This window comes from Myotis nattereri (genome assembly GCF_964212035.1).
Source record: "Myotis nattereri genome assembly, chromosome: X".
NCBI classification, from domain to species: domain Eukaryota; kingdom Metazoa; phylum Chordata; class Mammalia; order Chiroptera; family Vespertilionidae; genus Myotis; species Myotis nattereri.
The window spans coordinates 124,046,747-124,072,178 of NC_138078.1; the positions used below are offsets into that span (position 1 = coordinate 124,046,747).

Consider the following 25,432-nt stretch of genomic DNA (forward strand, 5'->3'; position numbering starts at 1 on the left):
TGCAAGCTGAAGAAAAAGGAAAGCTAATGGTATCCCTCAGTCTAGAGTCTGAAGACCTGAGAACCAGGGGATCTGATGGTGTAACTCAGCCAAAGTCCTGGGACCTGGGCAGGGGGATGTAAATCATGAAATATGAAAGCCAGAGAACCAGGAGCTCTGATATCTGAGGGCAACAAAAGATGTAGGTTCCAGCACAAGAAGTGATGGAATTCACTCTTCTCTGTCTTTTTGTTCTATTCTGGTTCTCAATGTATTGGATGATACCTACACACACACATTAGTGAGGGCAGATCTCTGTACTCATTCTACTCAAGCAAATGTTAATCTCTTTGAGAAGCACCCTCCAAGACACACCCAGAAATATTTTACCAGCTATCTGGGCTTCTCTTAGCCCACTCAAGTTGGTATATAAGATTATTCATCACAGTGTTATTACTGATAATTTAAAAATTGTTTGTTATTACTGTTTTCATTAATATTCCCTCTGACCCAAGAGCTGTACAATATTGCCATTTTCCACTTCATTTTTGGTTTTGCTATATTGTGATTAGAAAAATGCAGTTCATTCTATTTCTGCTTTTAAAGTTCACTTAGTTTTTTTAAAGACATATTTGATAAAATTTGGTAAGTATCCCAAAGACCCCAGAAAATAAGGATTTGATCTGTAAGGCAGAGGTTCAGAATACAGTATTGGACCTCTCAATTAAGTTAATGTCTTTAGGAGTGTCCTTGGTGCTTATGAAGGGACAGTGACACAGAATAGATTGCCTTGCTCCCCATTCTGAAAACCAGAATCCTGGTATTCTCCATTCCCCTCTTAAGAGTTTTATATTTTTGACCCATTTTATGAATGTCTTATAGCAATTACTAATAGCTTCCCAGCTATCAAAGCTGGCAGTTAAAGCTGGAACCTAAAGGACCTAGGAGAGACCTAGCCTCTCCATACCAGGATGAGGAAGCTCTCCCTTGAGATTCCAGAGTAGTTTGTTCTGAAAGCAGAGAGATAAAGCAACTCTGCAGCAGTGGTCCTCCTGAATCAGCAGGGACTGTTTGACAGTGTGCTGAGGAGGTTGTCTAGGCCAGGGGTCCTCAAACTTTTTAAACAGGGGGCCAGTTCACTGTCCCTCAGACCGTTGGAGGGCCAGACTATAGTTTAAAAAAAACACTCTGAACAAATTCCTATGCACACTGCACATATCTTATTTTGAAGTAAAAAACAAAACGGGAACAAATACAATATTTGTATTTGCATGTGGCCCGCGGGCCGTAGTTTGAGGACCCCTGGTCTAGGCTAAAGTCAAGGTAATCAGGGAACATACAGGTGAATCAGCCGCCAAGTGGCTCACCATCAGGTTGGGGAGCAAAGACATTACACTCTGCCCTCTTGCATCTGCAGTCATCATGACATTCTGAAGAGAAACATTCTGGGCACCTCCAAGAAGCTACATGATCTTTGTTCCTGATACCCTCTCTCATTTCTAGCCTAGTCATATGGGCTGAATATTCTTTTAAAGAACTAAAGCTCACACTTAAAACTTGAGCAGCCCCTGTTTCTGTAGTCCTATTTGACAGATATAGAACAGATGGAAAGGCAGCTCATCTCTTACTCTTGCCTCAGTATTAGTAATCTGTTTACTCAGCCCCCTATGAATGTCACATCCATTTGCAGCTAGGGTTCAAGGTCTCTGAGAAGGGGCTAATGCAGAAATGAATATACTATACAAGAAATATAAATTTAGAAGGCATCGGGGAGCCAGACGGATAACTTCCCTCTAGTGGAGAAGCTCTCTGACTTCTTGGTCCCCTTTGCTTTTATTCACTTGAATACACATTTGCCCTTTAGGAAAGCAAACAGGCATATCATAGGTAAAGTTTGGTAAACAGTAAAAGGATTATCAGGTTAGGGGATTGCCTTCAGCCATTTTGCCAAAAGCAGGGTAATATAAAGCTGATTTTCAGCCCTGCTGAATATCAAAGTCCATTAGCCTTCTAGCGGACTTCTCGAATTTATATATTAACTACTTTTGGTCTTTGCCTCCAGTAGCCCCCGATTTTGGAATTTTAACTTTTGGGGTTGGGTGTGGTGGTAGAGCCTTTTCTCACCAGAATGATGTATAGGTTAGTCTTTAGCCTTTTCCAGCTTGCATTGTCAGAGAGGACATCTCAGACATCTAGCAAGGCCTAAGTTCACATTTTTAAGCATCCAAAGATATTAAAAAACTGTGTATCTTCCTTCTAAATGAGTTAAACCCATCTCAATCCCCAACAGACATGATTTTCAAAATCAAAGTTTTATCACCAAGGGGTTACCTAGAACCATGGTTGGCAAACCGAGGCTCGCGAGCCACATGCAGGCGCACACGTACAGTGCGACTGAAACTTCGTGGCCCATGCACAGAAGTCGATATTTTGTGGAAGAGTCATACTCAAGGGGCCAAAGAGCCGCATGTGGCTCGCGAACCACGGTTTGCCAAGCCGCAGTTTGCCGACCACTGACCTAGAAACTTGATTCCTATATTAGAGAACCAGTTTACATTCAAAAGATATATAACTACTGAGTCACTGAAGAATTTCTTCAGGTTTTTATTTGAAATAAGCAATATCAGTAGTCCGTTTTGACTGCACCTTGCCTCTTACTGCTGCACTCAGAATTTTCTTTCAACAGAGCAATGACATATTCCATCCATGATCTTCCCTCCTGGACACTCCTACCACCATCTTTACCTTTCAATATAACCTGCATTTTAAAGTGCTATATTCTGAAGGGAAAAATGTCCAGGGTAAAGAATGCAAAGGACTTGTATGCATGCATATTAGCATAACCAACGGACACAGAGACTGGGGCAGTGGGGGCTTGCCCAGGGTGGGAATGGCTGGGGAGGTCAATTGGTGGAAAAGGAGACATATGTAAAACTTTAGACAATAAAAAAAGAATATACTTCATGCCACTCACATTTCTTAAACTACTTGCTTCATACTCCTGTTAGAGACACCTCTCACAGATACCAGAGAGGTATTACCAAACAGCCCCCTGAGTCAGTGGGAGAGGGCCATTCCCAACCTTGATCCTTGTCTTCTCATATAAACTAATTTATACAAGAGACCTTACCTGTGTTGTGAAAAGCCAATTTATTAAAGTAATTAAAACATGCACCTTTACTGAAAAAGCAAAGCAAGCAAACCTATACATCTGGCTTATGAAGTGCAGACAGGCTCTCAGCGAATCTTAAGAGTGAGTAGGGATTTTAAAAAGATTCCCAGGTGATTCTAATGTGCAGCCAAGGTTGAGAACCACTGGCTTAGGGAGTAAAACTGCCTTTTTTTCCTTTCCCTGGTACCATCCCTTTCTGTATTATCTCATTAGGGAGATTTTTAACCATTTGCTCTCAAGTGTCTTTAGCTGGGGAAGATAATGGCTTGTTAGTTACAAACTGGCTGCAAATTGCCCACATTGTTTGGCCTTGTTTTAACTTTCCTGTCTCATTTTCCCTATTCCTTCTGCCTTTCAAAACAAAATACCTTTACTCTTCAGCTGTACCAAGGCCCCTGCTCAGACTCCTACATAAACTGACCCATATGTCATGCTTCTAGAGAATTGTAAAGCATGAAATAAAGAAAGGAAACCATCCTTCTGAATGCATCTTTGGCCTTTTCCTTCAACTGCTCCAGCTGCTGAAGAACTATGGAAGTTGATAAAAATATCTTTGTTGTGACTACAACACCTTGCATGAAAGTGGTGAATTCAAAACCGGATGCTCTCTCTATCTAGCTCAAAATCTCAAGGTCCATGTAGATCTCCTTCTTGACACGCTGAGTTTTGAACAATAGAATCTCCAAGCTTTGGAGTCTGGTTTCCCCTTAGAGGGCATTATGTTAACTTTCTCACAGCACTATATTCTGATTTACCTCTTTAAAGGCACCTGATGTTCAGTGGAGTAACTTTAAGGTCTATTGTGAGACAACAAGAATGATAATACCTGGAACTGTTATTGGTAGGGATGTTACTGATTTCAAGGGGTTTGACACTTGGGGTGGTCTATTCAAGAACCGGATATGGCTATCATTAGGTAGTTTTATTTACTTATAATGGGTAAAGAAGACAGAGGATTAACATCCAAAGCTCTGTCTCCCTAAAGGAATTCTTAGTCATTGCTTATATACACTATTTGGTTAATTACATGTTGATTTCTTCTTTGCAGTTAGTTAAATTTATCTAGTTGCAATCCCAGTCAAGCTCATTAGTTTCAGCTGCATCTGCAAAATTATTATATTTTAGCATTTTAGCAAGAGTAGCATAAGAACCAACCTTGAGATCGTTGTCCTTTCTTAAAGGAGACAAGAAGCATTAAGACGAAGACTCAAATAATGTTAGTGCTTCAACAATAAAGATTTAAAAAACACACAAATAATGTTAGTGCCAAGTGTGTGGCATAAAAAATGACTGCTCCAGGTCCTGTCTAGGCAGAGAAGACAGCTGCACAACAGAGGTGACTGAGGGCCAGGCGGGGCCAATTGCAGTAAGATGGGTGGTGGGCTCATCATCTCCCCCGCTTCCCGTCTGTAATCAGTAGGGTGGTCCATTACAGAAATGACATCATGGAGGGTTATATGAAGGAGGAAAGGGGGAAGGAGCAAAGCCTTGACTACAAATATCTTAATAATGAGCAAATATGCCAGGAAAAATATATTAAGTAAAATGCAAACAATTGAATCCCAGCAGGGTGGAACAGATTCTATGTAACATTCTGTGACAGAGAGCAAATCTGCACATATGCAAACTTAGATTGATCAAAATTCAATCTCTGATTTAGCTCAGGTTTCTGTAGCTAGATCTAGTAGCAGAAGCAGCTCCCCAGCTGTAACTCTAGTGTAATTGCCCTCAGGCCAAACACTACATGTCCAAGGAGTAATTGAGACACCACAAACATCGGTTATTCAGTTGCCACAAATACAAATTGTTCAGGTAGCAGCAATTGGAGAGAGATGAATCTGCAGAATCAGAAGGTGTTATCAAATCTCATAAATGTAGAGAAATCATTTTATGAAGACACTTTATTAAAAAGTACTGAATGAACTTCCCTCTGCTGATGTGACTGGTGTTTTCAAGATTGAAGAAGAAAAATGAGAGGAGTGAGAAATGCCTTATATGCTGTAATAAGATATGATATAGTAGTAGCTTTGTCTTCTCTATTTATAGTAAAGCAACACAGGTTTTGCATTAAATTGTTCCATTTAAAAATACTAATACCTAACCTGTGTATTATAAAATGAAAAATGAATATTTTTTATTAAAATGAGAATTTTTACTGATACCTGTCATATATTTTTGAAAAGTAAAAATTTTGTTACTGAATATAGAGGACAATTTGGGGTTAAAATAAACAAGGAACAGTTTTTTTCTATTTATATGTTCATATATTTATGTCTTGTAAAAGTTTAAAACTTATTTTTGTTGTCTTTATAATGCATTCAAACATGATAAGACACAAATGTCTGTATTTGATTCTTGTTGGCTTTTGGTACCAAATTTATATATCATAGTTACTAATCCAAAGGAAGTACATTTGTTTTCTAAATTATGTTTTATTTTTTTAATATATTTTATTGATTTTTTACAAAGAGGAAGGGAGAGGGATAGAGAGTTAGAAACATCAATGAGAGAGAAACACTGATCAGCTGCCTCCTGCACACTCCCTACTGGGGATGTGCCCGCAACCAAGGTATATGCCCTTGACCGGAATCGATCCTGGGACCCTTGAGTCCGCAGGCTGACGCTCTATCCACTGAGCCAAACCAGTAAGGGCTCTAAATTATGTTTTAAATGTAATTCTGTTTTCACTACTCTCTACTAAGTTCATCTGTGTTGCAGTTTTTTTCCTAAAAAATGGGAAAAAAGTTTTTTTAACCATAGCAATCAGACAGATCAATTTATTTAAAATATTAGTCACTAAACTAAAGCAGTCACATTTACTTTTTAAAATGACTTACATGAATTATATTAAGGTTCAGAGTGAGACAACAAGCATGGATGGCACTTGGAATAAAATTAGGGTTCAATATTTGATAACAAACAGGTAAATCTGACTATGGAATAATTTTAGATTCAAGCATGAAACAATGCACTGGATCAAAGTTTAGATTCATTGTGAAACCACAAGCACAAAGACAACCACTTGTTCATGTGAGACAAAAACCACTTGTTCTGTGTGAGACAAAAACAGGAAATTTTTACTGGGAAAGGTTATGGTTCAGTGTGAGACATCATGCAGACTGCTGCAATAAGGCTATTCTCAGTGTGAGAAACAATCCTGAATATGATTGTTGGAATGAGGTTAAGTTTCACTGGACAACACAAGCAATTAGATGGCTGCTCAAATAAGATTATGCTTCAGTTTAAAACAAGTATACGATGAATGCCAGAGTGAATTTATTCATCAATGTGAAACAAAAAAGTTTCAAACTGACTGCTGAATGAGGTTAGGTTTGGTATGCAACAAGAAGAAAGAAAATCGCCCTAGCCTGTTTGGCTCAGTGTTTAGAGCTTCGGCCTGTGGACTGAAAGGTCCCGGGTTTAATTCTGGTCAAGGGTGTGTAACACAATTGCAGGCTCTATCACAACGATGTTTTGCTCTCTCTCTCTGTCTCTCCCCCTCCCACTCTCTCTTAAACAAACCAATGGAAAAATATCCTCAGGTGAGGATTAACAAAATAATAATAATAATAATAATAATAATAATAACAACAACAACAACAACAAAACAGAAACTGACAGAGTAGATTTTTAAAAAAAATTTCTATGCTGCCTACAAGAACTTCACTTCAAATTTTAATGTGATTTTAAAGATTTATTCATTTTATTTTATTTTTATTTTTTTTTTCTTTTTGTCTATCTGTATTTGTATTTTAAATATTCAGAAACCAGCAGAGACTCTGTCGGCCATTTTGGCTTGAACTAACTCTCACTCACTCTCCCGCTTGCTCTCTCTCTCCCCCCTCTCGATTTATTCATTTTAAACATAGTTTTTTTTATTTTGTTATCCTCTCTGGAGGATATGTTTTTACTGATTGTAGAGAGAGAAGAAGGGGGAGGAGAGAGAGAGAGAGAGAGAGTACATCGATGTGAGAAACATTAAGTAGCTACTGGGGGTGGAACCCACAACCTAGGTATGTACCCTGACCAGGAATAGACCCCACAACTTTTTGGTGCATGAGACGATGCTGAAATCAACAGAGCCACACTGGCCAGGGTGTCATTTTAAGCATAGTTTTATGCTTGTTATAAAATTTTTTTCCAGGGGGGAGGTCAATGGGCAAAAAGGAGACATACGTACTACTATTTGTAATACTTTAAACAATGATTAAATAAAATAAAAAATTTTTTTCCAAATATATTACAAAATAAAATTACTTAATTTTATAATGAACACAAATATCAGTGAACTTGGAAGCAAAAGAGCCCGGAATTGTAAAGGTTCTTTTTTTTATTATTATTATTATTATTTTTTAAATATATTTTTTATTGATTAAGATATTACATATGTGTCCTTGTCCCCACGTTACCCTCTACCCACCCCCCCCCCACTCATGCCCTCACCCCCCCGTTGTCCGTGTCCATTGGTTAGGCCTATATGCTTGCATATAAGTCCTTTGGTTGATCTTTCCCCCTTACCCCTCCCCTCCCCTACCTTCCCTCCAAGGCCCGACAGTCCAATCAATGCCTCTCCGTCTCTGGATCAGTCCTTGTTCATCAGTTTATGTTGTTCATTATGTTCCACAAATGAGTGAGATCCTGTGGTATTTATCCGCTCTCCAGTTCCATCCATGCTGTGGCAAATGGTAAGAGTTCCTTTTTCTTCTTCCTCTTCTTAAAGAATACCTTTCAGCATTTCATATAATGCTGGTTTGGTGGTGATGAACTCCTTTAGCTTTTTCTTATCCATGAAGCTCTTTATCTGACCTTCTATTCTGAATGATAGCTTTGCTGGATAAAGTAATCTTGGTTGCAGGTTCTTGCTATTCATCACTTTGAATATCTCTTGCCAGTCTCTTCTGGCCTGCATGGTTTCTGTTGAGAAATCAGCTGACAGTCGTATGGGTACTCCCTTGTAGGTAACTGACTTTCTTTCTCTTGCTGCTTTTAAGATTCTCTCTTTATCTTTTGCTCTTGGCATTTTATTTATGATGTGTCTTGGTGTGGTCCTCTTTGGGTTCCTTTTGTTTGGGGTTCTCTGCGCTTCCTGGACTTGTAAGTCCATTTATTTCACCAGGTAGGGGAAGTTTTCTGTCATTATTTCTTCAAAAAGGTTTTCAATATCTTGCCCTCTCTCTTCTTCTGGTACCCCTATAATTCTGATGTTGGTACACTTGAAGTTGTCCCAGAGGTTCCTTACACTATCTTCATATTTTTGGAATCTCTTTTCTTTTTTCTTTTTCGGTTGGGTATTTTTTGTTTCTTTGTATTTCAAATCTTTGACTTGATTCTTGGGATCCTCTTGTCTGCTGTTGGATCTCTGTAAATTATTCTTTATTTCAGTCAGTGTATGCTTAATTTCTAGTTGGTCCTTTTTCATGTCCTCCATGGTCTCACTATACTTATTGAGGGATTCATTAAATTTATCGGCGGTTTCCATAAAATTCTTGAAAAACCTTATAGGATTTATCCCAGGGATGCAAGGATGGTACAATATCCGCAAATCAATAAACGTGATACATCACAAACAAATTGAAAGAAAAAAACCACATGGTCATATCAATTGATGCAGAAAAAGCATTTGACAAAATTCAACACCCATTTTTGATAAAAGCTCTCAGCAAGGTGGGAGTAGAAGGATCATACCTCAACATAATAAAAGCCATATATGACAGGCCCACAGCCAACATCATACTCAATGGACAAAAACTAACACCATTTCCCCTAAGAACAGGAACAAGACAGGGATGCCCCCTCTCACCACTCCTGTTCAACATAGTACTGGAAGTGTTAGCCATTGCAATTCGGCAAGAAGAAGAAATAAAAGGCATCCAAATTGGAAAAGAGGAAGTAAAACTGTCCTTATTTGCAGACGACATGATATTATACATACAAAACCCTAGAGACTCCATCAAAAAGCTACTAGACTTAATACATGAATTTGGCAATGTAGCAGGATACAAAATTAACCCCAAGAAATCTGAGGCATTTCTATACACCAATAGTGAACTTTCAGAAAGAGAGATTATAAGAACAATCCCGTTTACCATCGCACCAAAAAAATTAAGCTACCTAGGAATAAACTTAACTAAAGAGGTAAAAGACCTCTACTCAGAAAACTACAGGACGTTGAAAAAAGAGATAGAGGAAGACATAAACAGATGGAAGAACATACCGTGTTCATGGATTGGTAGAATCAACATCATTAAAATGTCCATACTACCCAAAGCAATCTATAAATTCAACGCACTTCCCATTAAAATACCAACGGCATACTTCAGAGATCTAGAATGAACTCTCCAAAAATTCATTTGGAATAAAAAAGACCCCGAATAGCTGCAGCAATCCTGAAAAAGAACAAAGTAGGTGGGATCTCAATACCAGATAGCAAGTTGTATTACAAAGCCACTGTTCTCAAAACTGCCTGGTACTGGCACAAGAATAGGCATATAGATCAATGGAATAGAATAGAGAGCCCAGAAATCGGCCCGAACCAATATGCTCAATTAATATTTGACAAAGGAGGCAAGAACATACAATGGAGCCAAGATAGTCTCTTCAATAAATGGTGTTGGGAAAATTGGACAGATATATGCAAGAAAATGAAACTAGACCACCAACTTACACCATACACAAAAATAAACTCAAAATGGATAAAGGACTTAAATGTACGACAGGAAACCATAAAAATTCTAGAAGAATCCAAAGGCAACAAAATCTCAGACATATGCCGAAGCAATTTCTTCACTGATACAGCTCCTAGGGCACTTGAAACTAAAGAGAAAATGAACAAATGGGACTACATCAAAATAAAAAGCTTCTGCACAGCAAAAGAAACCATCAACAAAACAACGAGAAAACCCACTGTGTGGGAAAACATATTTGCCAATGTCATATCTGATAAGGGCCTAATCTCCAAAATTTATAGGGAACTCATACAACTCAACAAAAGGAAGATAAACAATCCAATCAAAAAATGGGCAAAGGACCTAAATAGACACCTTTCAAAAGAGGACATTCAGAAAGCCAAGAGACATATGAAAACATGCTCAAAGTCACTAATCATTTGAGAGATGGAAATCAAAACAACAATGAGGTACCATCTCACACCTGTCAGACTGGCTATCATCAACAAATCAGCAAACGACAAGTGCTGGAGAGGATGTGGAGAGAAAGGAACACTTGTGCACTGCTGGTGGGAATGCAGACTGGTGCAGCCACTATGGAAGACAGTATGGAGTTTCCTCAAAAAACTTCAAATGGAACTCCCATTTGACCCTGTGATCCCACTTCTAGGAATATATCCCAAGAAACCAGAAACACCAATCAGAAAGGATATATGCACCCCTATGTTCATAGCAGCACAATTCACCATAGCTAAGATCTGGAAACAGCCTAAGTGCCCATCAGTAGATGAATGGATTAGAAAACTGTGGTACATCTACACGATGGAATACTATGCTGCTCTAAAAAGGAAGGAACTCTTACCATTTGCAACGTCATGGATGGAACTGGAGAGCATTATGCTAAGTGAAATAAGCCAGTCAATGAAGGAGAAATACCACATGATCTCACTCATTCATGGATAATAGAGACCACTATAAACTTTTGAACAATAATAGATACAGAGGCAGAGCTGCCTCAAACAGATTGTCAAACTGCAGCGGGAAGGCCGGGGAGGGTTGGGCGGCAGGAGGTAGGGGGGTAAGAGATCAACTAAAGGACTTGTATGCATGCATATAAGCATAACCAATGGACATAAGACACTGGGGGATAAGGGAGGCTAGGGGACTGTCTAGGGCGGGGGGATAAAATGGACACATATGTAATACCCTTTGTAATACTTTAAGCAATTAAAAAAAATAAAATAAAATAAAACATCAAAAAAATTAAAAATTTATAAATTGCAGAGATTAAAAGTTTCATACTCAAAAAAAAAAAGAAAAACCTTATAAACGTGGCCTTGAACTCTATATCCAGTCGTTTGCTTTCCTCCATTTCTGCCATTTGTGACCTGTTTCTTTGTCTCCGCATTTTGGCTGCTTCCCTGTGTTGATAGAGTGGCCCTGCGCGCCAGGTGTCCTGTAGGGCCCAGTGGCTCAGCCTCCCCAGTTACCTGAGGTGGACACTCTTGGTGCACTCTTGGTGCCTTGGTTGTTGTAGGATCACTGGGAGGAATTGACCTCCAGGCCAATTAGCTGTGAGAATCAGCTGTGTCTGAAGTGGGAGAACTTCTGTGCTGAAGACACCCTTCTGGGGCAAGACTTGCTTCAGTGGGGCTTTGGTGCTCACTGAGTCTGCTCCCTGAGTGCGTCCCTTATGGATCTGAGGAGTTGCAATCTGGATGGTCCCCCTCTGACCACTGGGTACAGTGGCTCCTGGATCTAAGGAGGTGCTAATTCAGCCTCTGCCTGAGGCCACACAGCAGGAGCCACGAAGAGGCTCAGCTGTGAAGCAATGCAAGCCACTGCGGGGCCTTGGGCCTTCTCTTGGAAGTTCCGGGTCTGCCTGGCTCGGCTGCAGTTAGGTACATTCACATGCAAAAGCCTCTGCCGCAGCCTGGGTGGGGCGGGGTCTCAGGGAATCAAAGAGTGGAGCAAGCAACTATGGCTGATTCTCCTAAGGAGTCACGCATCTCAGTGACCCGGTAATTGCTGCAAGAACCTCTGAGGGAAAGCCGCCCTCAAGTTCGCTCACTGCCCGACAGTCCAGCTTCTCTCCGTATAAGTCCTGGGTCCCCAGAGACTTCCCGGAACCGGAGTTCAGAGCAGTCGGGAGCTTGTGATTCAAAAAAAACAGCCGCGTCCTCAGGTGCCACCCCCTTTCTGCGCGCACGAGCCGCCGTACCTCTGCACTTCACCTCTGCAGCTCCTGTGGCTCTCAGTGTGCTTTTCTTTCCTTCTAGTTGTAGAATTTACACTCAGCCAGCTTTCCTATTGTTCTAGGTGATGTCTGCTCTGTCCTTTGCGGTATTTTTCAATTGTTGTGGGAGGCGGCAATTTCCTGGTGTTTATCTATGCTGCCATCTTAGTTTCCTAGGCCCGATTATTTCTGTAAAGGTTCTTTCAAGTCATCTAGTTTAATGACCCTATCATGGAAAACTTAATTTAACAATATCCCTGACCAATAATTTCCAAGTGGTGCTAAGATACGCAAATGACAGGAGCCTTATTGCTTCTCAAGGTTGTACATTCCTTAAATTGGCCAAAGACAGTTTCAGCCAACTGGCCTAAATTCCAAACCACAGAATAGTACTGTGATAGTTTAATCCCTCTCCAGCATAGTAGGCCTTCAAGTACTTGAAGGAAATCTCATATCTCTTTTATGTCTTTGTTCTCTAAACTACAAACATTTCATTCATCACAAGGCATGGATCCAGTTCTTTCATCACCCACATTGCCTTCCTCTGGAATCACTCCAGAGGGATGCTCTTCTTAAAGCCATAAAACAAATCTAAAAATATCTAAAAGAATGAGAAGCATACCGCCCAGCTGGCATGGCTTAGTGGTTGAGCATCAACCTCTGAACCAGAAAGTCATGGTTCGATTCCAGTCAGGGCATATGCCCGGGTTGCAGGTTTTATCCCTAGTGTGGGGCATGTGGGAGGCAGCCGAGCAATAAATCTCTATCAACATTGATGTTTCTGTCTCTCTCTCCCTCTCCTTTCCTCTGTAAAATCAATAAAATATAATTTGAAAAATCAATTGCAGTTCTATATACTAACAACGGACATGTGAAAACCAAAATTAGACACATACTATTTTGTGCAGCCACTCCAGAGAAAATGAAATAGATATAACTCTAACAAAATATGTACAGGGTGACTAAGCGAGAACAAAGAGCCCGAAGGAGTTCTTATGTGGTGATGAAATATTTTTGTATTTTGATTGTAGTGGTGATTACACAAATCCTGACATGAGAAAAAATTGCTAGAGCAATACATATGCACACACACAAATTAATGCAGGCTAGAAAATATGGTGAATGCTGAATTAGGCTGTGGTCTAGTTAACAGTAATGTACCAAAGTCAATTTCCAAGTTTTGATACTATACTGCATCTATGAAAAATCTTACCATTGGGTAAGCTAGGTGAAAGGCACAAGGTCTTTTCTGTATTATTTTTTCGACGTCCTGTCCCTAATTGTTTCAAAATCAAATGTTAAAAATAAATGAGATGAGGCTAAGGAGAGATTGCAAAAATGTTTGGAGAAAACAGGCACTGCAAATGAATTAAGCTGGATCCAGTATAGAACAATGGGTTCCTATGTGGCTCAAGTCTATATTTCTGTGGCCCCTTTTTCAAATAATTAATATTTTCATTGAATTACACAAGTAATACTTATATACATGTAGATATGCATAGATATACACAGTAAAAAGTGTTATGTCATCCTTCCTACTGTCTTAACCAGAGTTAAACAATGTTGACGAATTTGATATATCTGCCCTGGTATTTTTTATGCACTCATATCCATGCATAGTTATGTTATTGATAAAATCATGATAACATGATGACACACAATAATCTAGTGTCTCTGAAACTTGTTGTTTTTCCTTGACCATGTAGGTATAACAATTGCTCAATCAGTGTACATGAATCTGCTGAGTTCTGTAAACATTTATATGGATGCCATAGGGCTGTTCACTTGCGACAGTGAACAGACATTTTGAGAGGGCCTTAATACTCAGGCCAGCCTTCCTCTTGAAAACTTGGATGAGTTCTTCCTAAATCCACTTCCTGCAGATAGATTTTTAAAAGTCATAACTATAATGAAGCGCAAGCATTTCAATAGTTGTGAAATCATGGTCAAGTTTGGGTTGGATTTGGTTTAGAATAAAGATGAGATGAAACCATGAAAGGGCTTTTAAGCCCACCAGCAAGAAAAAGTCATGAAAAGGGCAAATGAAAATCTGAGAAGACCTGCAATATCCAGGGCAAAAACAGACTAACAGGAATCCTTAGAAATCACTATGGAGTGAAAGGTAAGAGCAATGGGGCAATCCTATCTAATAAAAGAGAAACATGGTAATTGGCGTACGACCGCTACCCTTCCCATTGGCTAATCAGGGCGATATGCAAATTAACTGCCAGCCAAGATGGCGGCCGGCAGCCAGGCAGCTTGAAACTAACATGAGGCTTGCTTGCTTCAGTGACGGAGGACTCCAACGTTCCCCGCCTGCCGCTGCAGGCCTCTGAGCTGCAACTCTAAGCAACTATGTAACAAATATTGAAGCTAAACAAAACCCCAGAAACCTGCTTTAGTCGCCAGGCTTCAGCCAGCAGGATTGCAACACTGTAAGCAAAGGCCAGAAACCTACTTTCAGCAGCGGAGGCCTAAGAGCTGGAGCCAAGCCTCAAAGCTAAAGCTGGCCCAGAATAAAAAAAGAAAAAAAGAAAAAAAGGAGCGGTTGGGAGCTTCAGTCACCCCCAGCCTGAAAACAGCCCTCAGCCCCTCACCCAGACTGGCCAGGCACCCCAGTGGGGACCCCCACCCTGAAGGGTGTGTGACCAGCTGCAAATAGCCATCATCCCCTCACCCAGGCTGGCCAGGCACTCCAGTGGGGACCCCCACCCTGAAGGATGTGTGACCAGCTACAAACAGCCATCATCCCCTCACCCAGGCTGGCCAGGCACCCCAGTGGGGACCCCCACCCTGATCCAGGACACCCTTCAGGGAAAACCAGCCGGCAACCACCCGTGCACCAGGCCTCTACCCTATATAGTAAAAGGGTAATATGCCTCCCAGCACTGGGATCAGCAGAGCCGCGAGGCCTCCCGGCACCTGGATCAGTGTGACGGGGGGCAGTGCCCAAACCCCCTGATCGCCCTGTGGCTCTGTGTGTGACAGGGGGCGGGGCCACAACCTCCCTATCCACCCTGCTCTGTTTGTGACAGGGGAAGGTGCCCCAACCCCCTGATCGCCCTGCGGCTCTGTTTGTGACAGGGTGCAGCGCCCCAACCTCCCCGCACCCCCCCCCCCACGGGCCCTGCTCTGTGTGTGACGGGGTAGAGCCATAACCTCCCCATTGGCCCTGCCCTGAGTGTGAGAGTGGCGGCGCCCCAACCCCCTGATCGGCCCTGCTCTGTGGGTGATAGAGGGCGGCGCCCCAAACCCCTGATGGGCCCTGCTCTGTGCATGACAGGGTACAGCGCCCCAACCCCCTGATGGGCCCTGCTCTGTGAGTGACAGGGGGCAGTGCCCCAACCCCCTGATTGGCCCTGCTCTGTGCATGACAGGGGGTGGCGCCGCAACCTCCCCATCGACCCTGCCTTGAGTGTGACAGGGGACGGTGCCCCAACCCCCCAATCGGCCCTACCCTGAGCATGACTGAGGGTGGCATCGCAACCTCCTGATCACCCTGCTCTGTGCAAGACAGGGGGCGGCGCCCCAACTCCCCAATCAGCCCTGCTCTGAGCCCGACCAGGGGCTGCACCTAGGGATTGGGCCTGCCCTCTGCCACCCGGGAGCAGGCCTAAGCCAGCAGGTTGTTATCTCCCGAGGGGTCCCAGACTGCGAGAGGGCACAGGCCGGGCTGAGGGACCCCCCTCCCCGCCGAGTCCACAAATTTTTGTGCACCGGGCCTCTAGTTCATGAATAAAGAAAAACACACATGACCAGCAAATGTACCAGAAAGGATATTTTCTGGGTTTGTTGGAACGCCATAGTGCATTAGTACTAGAGAAATATGAATTAAACAAAGGAATGATGGGTTGGGTGGCCACATTTTCTGTGGAGACAGTGAATGGTGGGCCTTCGGTAAGGACTCAGTATACCAGTCCAGAACTTCTGCCCTCCACTCTGCTCTAGGGCTTTCCACAAAAGTAATCCCTGGGGAGCACCGCTTTCTAATTAGCTCAAGCCCTCGGGCTCTGCTCTGAAAAGCCTGGGCTTGCCAACTGGGCCATGTCCTGGGGAGGCCTTGCCAACAGGGCCGGTGCCATTGGTCCGGGCTATATTCCCTGCAGAGGCTCTGAGGCTGCAGGCAAGAAAGGTAGATAAAAATGGGGGCGAGGCTATGCCGGTGGCCACACCTCAAGGAGCCGGCGAAGAGGCGGGGCTGTCTGTGGGCCTTGGAGGAGGGGCAGGAGCTGCTGCAGCTTTCTCTAGAGATGAGCTAGGGAGGAGACGAAGTGCGGAGCCGGGCAGGAGGGCTTCCAGGGCTGGCGGGGCGCTCCAGACCTCCTGAACAACTGCCCTTGGCTCCTGGTCCTGCTGGTCAGCGAGGCCTGAGACTGACCGGCCCATGGCGGTGTCAGCGGCTCTGTCGGTGGCGGCGGCGGCAGCGGCCCTATCCGGTCTGGCGGTGCGACTGTCGCGCTTGGCCGTGGCCCCCGGCTCCTATGGCGCCTTCTGCAAGGGGCTCACGCGCACGCTGCTCACCTTCTTTGACCTGGCCTGGCGGCTGCGCATGAACTTCCCCTACTTCTACATCGTGGCCTCCGTGATGTTCAACGTCCGCCTGCAGGTGAGGATCGAGTGAGCGCCTGTGGCCACAGCGGCCGCGGGAGGGTGCCGCCCCCGCCCGCCCGCCCGCCCGCCCGCCCACATGGAGGACAGCCGGGCCGCCCAGGTCGCGGGGACGCGGCGCGGAAAGGAGGAGGGGTGGCCCGGGCCCCTGGACCCAAGAGCTGCCCGAGAGGACGCTGGCCACCGAGCCCCCAGGGCCACGGAACCCCGGACCCAGGCGTGACCTGCGCACCCGCGTGGCGGCCAGTGCCGCGTTGCACAGAAACGGACAAAACGGGCCCTTTCCCTGGGGCTCCAGAAAATTCTCCGAGTACAGCCGACCTGTTGCCTCACATTGGCCGAAGTGGGAAACCAGGAGGAAATGCTGCTGCAGGGACTTGCTTTGACTGGTCTCAGCCAAAAGGTAGGCTGCCAGAGAGAGGTTGCACCTGTGGGCTGGAGGGAGGCGGTTGCCATGGCATCTAGTCGTCTAGGCCCCTGGGGTTTGGGGTGGGGGGGGTGGATATGGAAGGACCCAAGGAAGCCAGCCCAGAGAGCTGCGGAGCGGAGGCAGACAGGGAGTCACAGGCTCTTGGAGTCCCTTGCCGTGATTCCAAACTGGGGGTGAGGGGCGGCTGTAGCTTAGGCATCTTGCATCTCAGAGGTTCAGCCCACCACCCTTGGAGACCTGGGTGTCCCTTCCTGGGTGCCCCCTCCCGCCCACAGCCAGCCGCCCCCCCCCCCATCCCCAGAGGCCCAGGAAGTGTCACCTGAGCCAGAGGCAATGGAGGGGGATGGGCTGGGGTGGCCCACAGGAAGGCCCTAGAGGAGAAAAGATGGTACCACACTTCACCCTCCCGGACAGGGAGCCTGGAACCCCAGGTCTGTCCCCTTCTCAGCACTCCGGCCCCCGGACTCTGCAGCCCCCGGAATCCTGCCCCTGCTCTCCCCTTTGCTCTCCTCCTTCCTCTTTCCGGAGCGTGGAGAGATGCCTTCCTCCCTAGCACTCCCCCCGGTTTTCCTCTTCTGCCACCCCCAGCCCTCCCCTTGCCACAGCATGCCCTCCTTTGGCCCAGACTACGTCCAGGAGTGCCCTGTGAGCCCAAAGCACCTGGGAAAATGTGGATTTCCTTGAGCAGAGGCAGGTGTCAGGCTGGGGTGGGGAAAGCAGATGGAGAAGGGGCTTGTGGAGAAGGCAACACTTGGAGAAGGGGGGGCCTCTCTGGGTAGGGAGGCAACTCTCAAGTCTCATGTCTTTGTTTCAGGAGCCAGTGGTTGTAGCCAGTGACTCACCCCTTCTCCGGCCTCATCAAGAGTCAAATCTGTGCCCAAGGACCCCCTGCCCCTAGAGCTTCCTGCTAGCAGCTGAGTGAAGGGCCTGGCTGAGGAGGAGATGAAGGGCGTGCCTGGCAGAGGCCACGAGGTATGGGGCAGCCCAGAGGTCCGGCTCTGGCGTGGGCAAGGACAGGACGACGTCACCTGGGCACTGAAATCTCCTAGCACACCATGAGGGTGTTCTCTTCTCTCTCCCTGCTGACATGGGAAACGGGTTCTGGGAGGGGGGGCTCACCTTTGCCCTTGTCACACAGATAGGGAGTGGTGGAGCTAAATCTTCCCTAAGGCCTGCACTCCCCCACCCGCACCCCAGGCTTCTGGAAGACCTGGCCCAGCGGAATGGGGCAAGGGCTCCCAAGGCTCCAGGGGAGCGCAGGAGAGAGGTTCAGGGTGGGGAATGTGGGGAACCAGCTTTCCTTGGAGTGGTATGGGTGGTCACAGGAAACACAGGAGGACAGTCTGAGCTGAGATGGGCACAAGAGAGATGAGTGCAAGGATCCCCTGGGCAGCTAAGGTCCTCACCCACAGAGCCAGGTCTTCCCACCCCCACCCCAGGCTTAACCAAGGGCTTCTGCACAATTGGGCACAAGCCTCTCAGTTTGGGAGGGGAGGTGGGGGTAGCTCCTGCGGACATGATGTGACCAGAGGGTAAAGGGTGACCTGTGGGGGGTGGAGACAAGGAACCCACTTCTCTGTCCCCAGGCTCGGATCCCCCACACCCAGGAGCACACAGGAGACTCTCCTCCAGATGGGCTTGGACTGGTCCTGGAGGCCCGGGCTGTGCTGCTGACTGGTGCACCAGCATGGCCAGAAACAGCCCAGAGGGGAGCCAGGAGAGACCTGGCCCTCACCACCCACCCTCGGTCCCACATCTGCTCTGACACTGGCTGCTGTCCAGCCCAAGTTCTCAGAGCCCCTGAGACTGGAGACCACAGTAGGGTGGTCAGCCCAAGGGACGGTGTGGCCCAGTCTCACAACATCTGCCCTACTCAGCTGCCCAGCTGGAGCCTGGGGCCTGGGTGAAGTACTCCTCCTGCCTCCCCATAGGACTGGGGACCAAGGCTCCCACGTGCCCCCTGCAGTTTCCCACTAACAGGGCCTGATGGCTTCCTTCCTTGTGCCAAGTCACCTGGGAGCCCCTGGTCCTGGTGGCCCCTCCACCCCAGCCCTGTCCAACCAGGACCACTTTTGGGAGCCTGCCAGCCTGCCTGCCAACTCCATCCGTAGCTCTCTGGGGACAGCCGCAGAAAAAGGAGAGCAACACGGCTGTAGAAGATGGGAGGAGGACCAGGGGCCTCCTTGGGGATGAGACACAGATGTGCCCCTTTCAAGCCCAGGTCTCACCCTCTGGGTGACTCCATCCTCAGCTCCAGCCTCTTCCTGGGCTGGCCAGGGAGGAAGAAGACCTGGGAATGGCATGAGGGAGGCTCCTCACTGAATGTGTGCTGGTGTCCCACAGGGAGAAATATGTCTCTGAACCTCAGGGTCCCCTGGCCTCATAGACCTGCTCCCCTGCCAGGAAGCTCTTCCCCATCCAGGGGGACACAGGAAGTCCGCTGTGGCTCTGGCTGCTCTGGCTCTGGCTGTGGCTGCCTCTGCTCCAAGGGAATGGCTGGGGGAGGGGCCAGCCACCAGTCCTTAGCCTGTTCCTGCGCTGCTTTTCTTACCATTTTGGCCTTGAGTAGTGTGAGCTGCTTCTGCTCTCCCACCTCCCGCCAACCCACTGGGCCCTGGCTGCTTGACTGGCTCTCAGTGCACTTTACCTGTTAGTCATCCGTTTTCCAGGCAGCGGAAATTCTACGCAATCAGAGACACCAACCTGAATAGGATAACTCAGTTTTCTGTGTGCGTGCACTCTGTACTGGTCAGAAATGTTCTTGTTTCTGGTGTTGTCAAAACTTGTTGTCTAAGTTATTAAAAAGTCCTTAAGTTCAATAAAATAAATAAAACTGGAAGGCTCCTGTTTCTGGTGTGGTGCAATAGCCCTGGAGGACAGAGGGGCCAGTGGTGAGATCATTGATGCCCAGGAGCTGGGGAAGGGAGCACCCGCAGAGGGCTACAGGTGGGCAGGGCCTCCTCAGGAGGCGCTGGGGACCCCACTGGCCCTGGACCACTGCCCCCATGAGGGGAAGGCGGCAGCATAGGCCTGGCCCCGCAGGTGGCAATTGTCCCACTCACAACCTTGTTTGAAGAAACTAATACCTAAGTCTCAGCTTCATTTTAGAGCCTGGTGTTACAAAGCACTTCAGTTGAAACCCAAGGGTGGGATGAGGGAAGTGAGGTGCAATTGTCTGTCTGCAGATCATTGTGTTTCACCAGAAGCCCCTCGGCAGCAGCAGGTGGCAAGGTCCCCGTCGCCTCCCTGCCGGCCACGTGGGTGCAGAGTTTTGGAGGAGATAAACCACAGGGAAAGAAGCTTCCCTTCCCCCCACCTTAGATCCCAAGTCCCATCGGAGCTCCACTCCCAGTGCCTCCCCAGAGAAGCCAGGCCAGGGGTGCTGCCTTCTGAGGCTGCTGCAGGGGAGAGGGTGGCAGGTGGGCAGAGGTCTGAGTCAGGAGCCTGGGGAGCAGCGCAGTGGCCAGGAGAGAGAAAAGCAGGTCCACAGGCCCCAGGAGGGAGCCGTCTCCAGGACGCAGGATTTGGGTAACAAGGAGGAGCACAGCCTGGGGAAGGGCCCTGGGTGCACTCCTCATCTGTGCCAAGATCTCCCCAGGGGTCAAAGCACCCTGACAGCACAGACCCTTTCAACATCTGCCACCACAGGAAGGAGGGACCCAAGTGCCCTGAGCTTCCCACCCTTTGTCCAGATGGTCCTGTTCAGTCCCTGATGGTCTCACACCCACTCCAGGGATCATGAGGCCTGGCACAGCAAGATGGGATAGGATCAGAACAGACCTCCAAGGTCCTCTGAAGAGGGAGGGCCACCGTTCCCGGCTAGGCACACCCTGTTCTGGTTAAGACCTGTGCCTTGGCCCAGCTGGCATGGCTACCTATGAACCAGGAGGTCACAGTTTGATTCCCAGTCAGGGCACATGCCCAGGTTGCAGGCTCGATACCCATTGGGGGGGGGGGTGGTGCAGGAAACAGTGATCAGTGATTCTCTTTCATCATTAATGTTTTTATCTCCCTCTCCCTCTCCCTCTCTGAAATTGATAAAAATATTTTTTTTTAAAAAAAAGACCCATGCTCTGAGCCCAGCTCCTCCTGTGTGGGCATTCAAGGGGATGTTGTCTAGTCAACATTTGTCCTCAGGCCTTATCACTCTGAGGAGAGAAAAACAGATGAAGGGAACTGGCATGTAATGCGAACCTACCAAACTCCTGGCACTGTGATGGGTGGTTTGCTGCCATCATCTATATATATAAAAGCCTAAGTGACCGTCCAACCATCCGACCGGTAGCTATGACGTGCACTGATCACCAGGGGGCAGACGCTCAATGCAGGAGCTGCCGAGCTGCAGTGACATGGAAGCTGTGAAGCCAAAATCTTATTTCTGTATTTGTTGAAAACCAGGTGACCCACCCGGAACCATAGTGGAGAGAGCCCAATTCCAGGGTGCATCACCTGAGAACCACCCTCTCGCAGTCACAATCCAGGACCCCTCGGGGGATTTTAGAGAGCTGGTTTTGGCCCAATCCCTGCATGCCAGGCCAAGGGACCTCACCACTGTACAAATCATGCACCAGGCCTCTCGTTTTATTATAATTCCACAGCCATCTCCTGGAGGAGGTCATTGAGAGAATGTGACCACCAGTTGACCCTTGAGCTGGACCTGGACAATTAGGCCCTTTACCCTCACCCTTATCCTTGGATTGTACATTCTGCCCACCATTCCCATAGGCAGAGCTGTTTCAAAGACAGAGCCTTGAGAGAGTGAGGTGTTGAGACCATCTGGACAATAGAGTGACTGAACCAGTTAGGGCACCTATACAAGCTTTAAGATTCTTGCAATCACCCGACAAGCCACGAATGTTAGTTCCCTAGCTAATTTAACCTGACCCCCACCAATCTGACTGGTCTGTCTCTATTCACTCTCCCCTTGTCCTCTATATTCATTGAGGTTGGGGGATGCATAAAATTTTGACTATATGTCTTCCTAATAGATACATTTTTTTTTAAATATATTTTATTGATTTTTTACAGAGAGGAAGAGAGAGATAGAGAGTTAGAAACATCGATGAGAGAGAAACATCGATCAGCTGCCTCCTGCACATCCCCCACTGGGGAAGTGCCCACAACCCAGGCACATGCCCTTGACCGGAATCGAACCCGGGACCCTTCAGTCCGCAGGCCGACGCTCTATCCACTGAGCCAAACCGGTTTCGGCAATAGATACATTTTATCAGTATAAATAGCCCCTCATGGACATGCTTAATGCATGATTCTTTGTTTTGTTGGAAATTGAAAATGCTATTTACTCAGCCATTTCTCCAAGGATTCCTGGTCCTTCTTATTGGAGACCATCATGTTTAGAAGCCAAAATCTTATTTCTGTATTTGTTGAAAACCATGAGGTTACAGTAGCACCTTCAGTGCCAGTCCAACAGCACAGGGATCACACCAGATTTCTTTCACTTTTCACCTTTCCATGTCTTCTGGCAGGAGAACCCAACCTCCCAGATACTCAATATATTTGCTTATTTGCACAGTCCTTGTGTATACACTTTGACCCTGCTGGATAGGCCTTTCATTATACTCTAATTCACTCCTCTCACTGGCCCTGGCTTTCACGAGGCCACCTCCACACCTTTTTTGGGCAGGAACCAGACCACCATCCTACCCTCAGTGATATACCAATTAGGAACAAACTGCTAAGACTCAGCCATCTCTGCAGGGGTTCAAATTCTATTGGCAGAGAAGCAGCTTGGAGACTCTGACATCAGGAAGGCCAGGTCACTGCTGGGAGAGGAATGCTCACCAAAGAGGAATCACTTCCAAACTGCCAGCCTGAGCACACTGTGAATTTACTCCCATGGGAGAAAGCCCCTTACGGGTTGGAGTACAGAGGTCAGGAATGACTGCAGGGCTCATGGACTGGGTGAGACTAGCCTTCTGCCCTTCCTTCCCTGGTTGTGTCTCCTTGACACAGCTGTAAAATGAACTTGATAATACCACAACTTGTCTGACAGGAGTTTTTTGAGGATTAAAATTATGAATGCCCTTAAGGCCCAGATGTGATGACCACAGAAAATCTTCTCATGTTTTTCCAGATTCCCACCAAAAATATGAAGCTTCAAATTGTCCCCTGAGTCATCAACTCAGTGCCATATTTGGGGTAGGTTTTTAGAATATAAAGGTGAGCAAGATAAATATGTCCCCTGCCCTTTGAGGGGCAACAGATATATGACTCATCCTCTTGGCTTCAAATAGTCCACTGAATTCCATTGTATCAATAAGGCACAAATTATTTATTCATTTGCCTAATCTAGCAGCATATTGAAATATAACACACTGCAATTAAATGAAGTTTATCCCAGGAAAGCAAGATTGTTTTATCAATTAAAAATCAATCATGCGGAGGAGCAAGATGGCGGCGGTATAGGCAGACGCGTCCCAGCTTGTGTCCCGGAGCAAATGGAGTGAGCAGCTGAAACTAGTAACATCCACCCCGAATTGGCGAAATTGATCAGCTCGTGAGACAATTTGCAGCCGGGAAGAGCAGAACTCCTCTGGAAAGGTCTAAGGCGAGCCACACTGAAGAATAGAATAACCGAAGGACCTTCACTACTGCAATTTTTTTTTCTTTTTTCACCTTTTAACTAAGAAACCAATTTTTTTTCTTTTTTTTTCTTTTCTTCTTTTTTTTTCTTTTTTTTTCTTCTTTTTTCCATCACCTGATTTTACCCTTTTAATTACTACCTTCTTATTTTTAACCAGTATTATTACTGCTACCATTTTACCATTTTTTTAAAGTGCCATTTTATTTTCTCTTTATTTTATTTTGGGATTAGTGTTCTCCATTCTATTTTCATCGTTATATTACTGGTTGTTTCTAGTTTGCATTCATCTCCAGGGAGCTGTTGCTGGAATTTGTTGGGATTAATGGCTGTTCTATAGGAGTATTCTCCTCATATAAAAAAGTCTCTTCCCCTCTTCCACTTCATTCTCTCCTTTCGCTCTTTTTTTTTTCTTTTCTTTTCTTTTCTCGCTTTTATTTTCCCCCCTCCTTTTTCCCAATTTCATTTTTGCACTCCTTTTTTTGGTCCCTACTTTTCTTTTCTTTTTTCTCTTTTATCTTTTTCTCTTCCTTCTTCCTTATCCCCTAATTCTCTTAATTCAGGTGGTCACCTTTATTTGGGGTTATTAATATCGTGAATATATTTTTGTATAGTGCCTGGTACGTGGTGCCTTGTTGTGTTGTATTTTGTGCCTTTAAATCAACGCAGCAGATCCAAGCAACAGCAACCTCCTGAGCACCAACACCCTCTGCTGAGGAACAGCAGCTGTACGTGAAACCTCGCCCCACCAGCCAGAAGAGCCACCAAAGCTGTGAACAGCACCCACCAGAGGAGCTGCTGCCAACTGAAGAGCAGCTGCTACCGCAACCGCCCGAAGAGCAACCACAGACCAAGGAGTCACTGCCACCAAGGGAGCAACCACTGAACGACTCAACGTATAGATATGTCAGTGAGATCAAACATGGGTAGACAAAGAAACCCCCAAAGGAAAGAGAAGGAGGACTCTCCAGAAAAGCAGCTAAGTAATACAGAGGCATGCAACATGACAGACAAAGAATTCAGAATAAGGGTCCTAGAGTGCATAAACCGGATGGAGGAAAAAATTGACAACCTCTGCAAGAAGCAAGAAGAAACAGATGAAAAAATCGATAACATATGGAAGAAGCTAGAAGAAACAGATGAAAAAATCAACAACTTAAGTAAGACCCAAGAAGAAATGAAGAGTGATATAGCTGCAATGAAAAACTCCATTGAAAGTATCAACAGTAGACTAGGAGAAGCGGAGGACCGAATTAGTGAATTAGAAGACAAGGAAGCAAAACACACCCAAAATGTACTGCAATTGGAGAAAAAAATTAAAAGACAGGAGGAGAGCCTAAGGGAGCTTTGGGACAACATGAAACGAAACAACATACGAATAATAGGGGTACCAGAACAACAGAAGGATGAACAAGGATTAGAAAACCTATTAGAAGAAATAATATCAGAAAACTTCCCTGAGGTGGGGAAGAAAAAAGTCACACAAGCCCAGAGAGTCCCAAACAAGGTGAACCCGAAAAGACCCACACCAAGACACATCATAATTACCATGGCAAATGTTCAGGACAAAGAGAGAATCTTACAGGCTGCAAGAGAGAGACGGAAAGTTACATACAAGGCATCTCCCATTAGATTGTCAAATGATTTCTCAACAGAAACACATCAGGCCAGAAAAGAATGGACAGAAATTTACAAAGTGATGCAAAGCAAAGGTCTGAATCCAAGAATACTCTATCCAGCA

The 25,432-nt window shown here is 45.9% G+C and overlaps 1 protein-coding gene across 1 annotated transcript; it reads left to right on the top strand.

The window, feature by feature from the left end:
• The first annotated feature begins 16,406 nt into the window (after positions 1 to 16,406).
• On the top strand, positions 16,407 to 16,808 carry LOC308536184 (small integral membrane protein 10-like protein 2A). Its single transcript, XM_081115270.1, has one exon. It carries the CDS (start codon positions 16,437 to 16,439, stop codon positions 16,671 to 16,673), a length of 237 nt encoding a protein of 78 aa, XP_080971396.1. The 5' UTR covers positions 16,407 to 16,436; the 3' UTR covers positions 16,674 to 16,808.
• Positions 16,809 to 25,432: the final 8,624 nt, after the last annotated feature.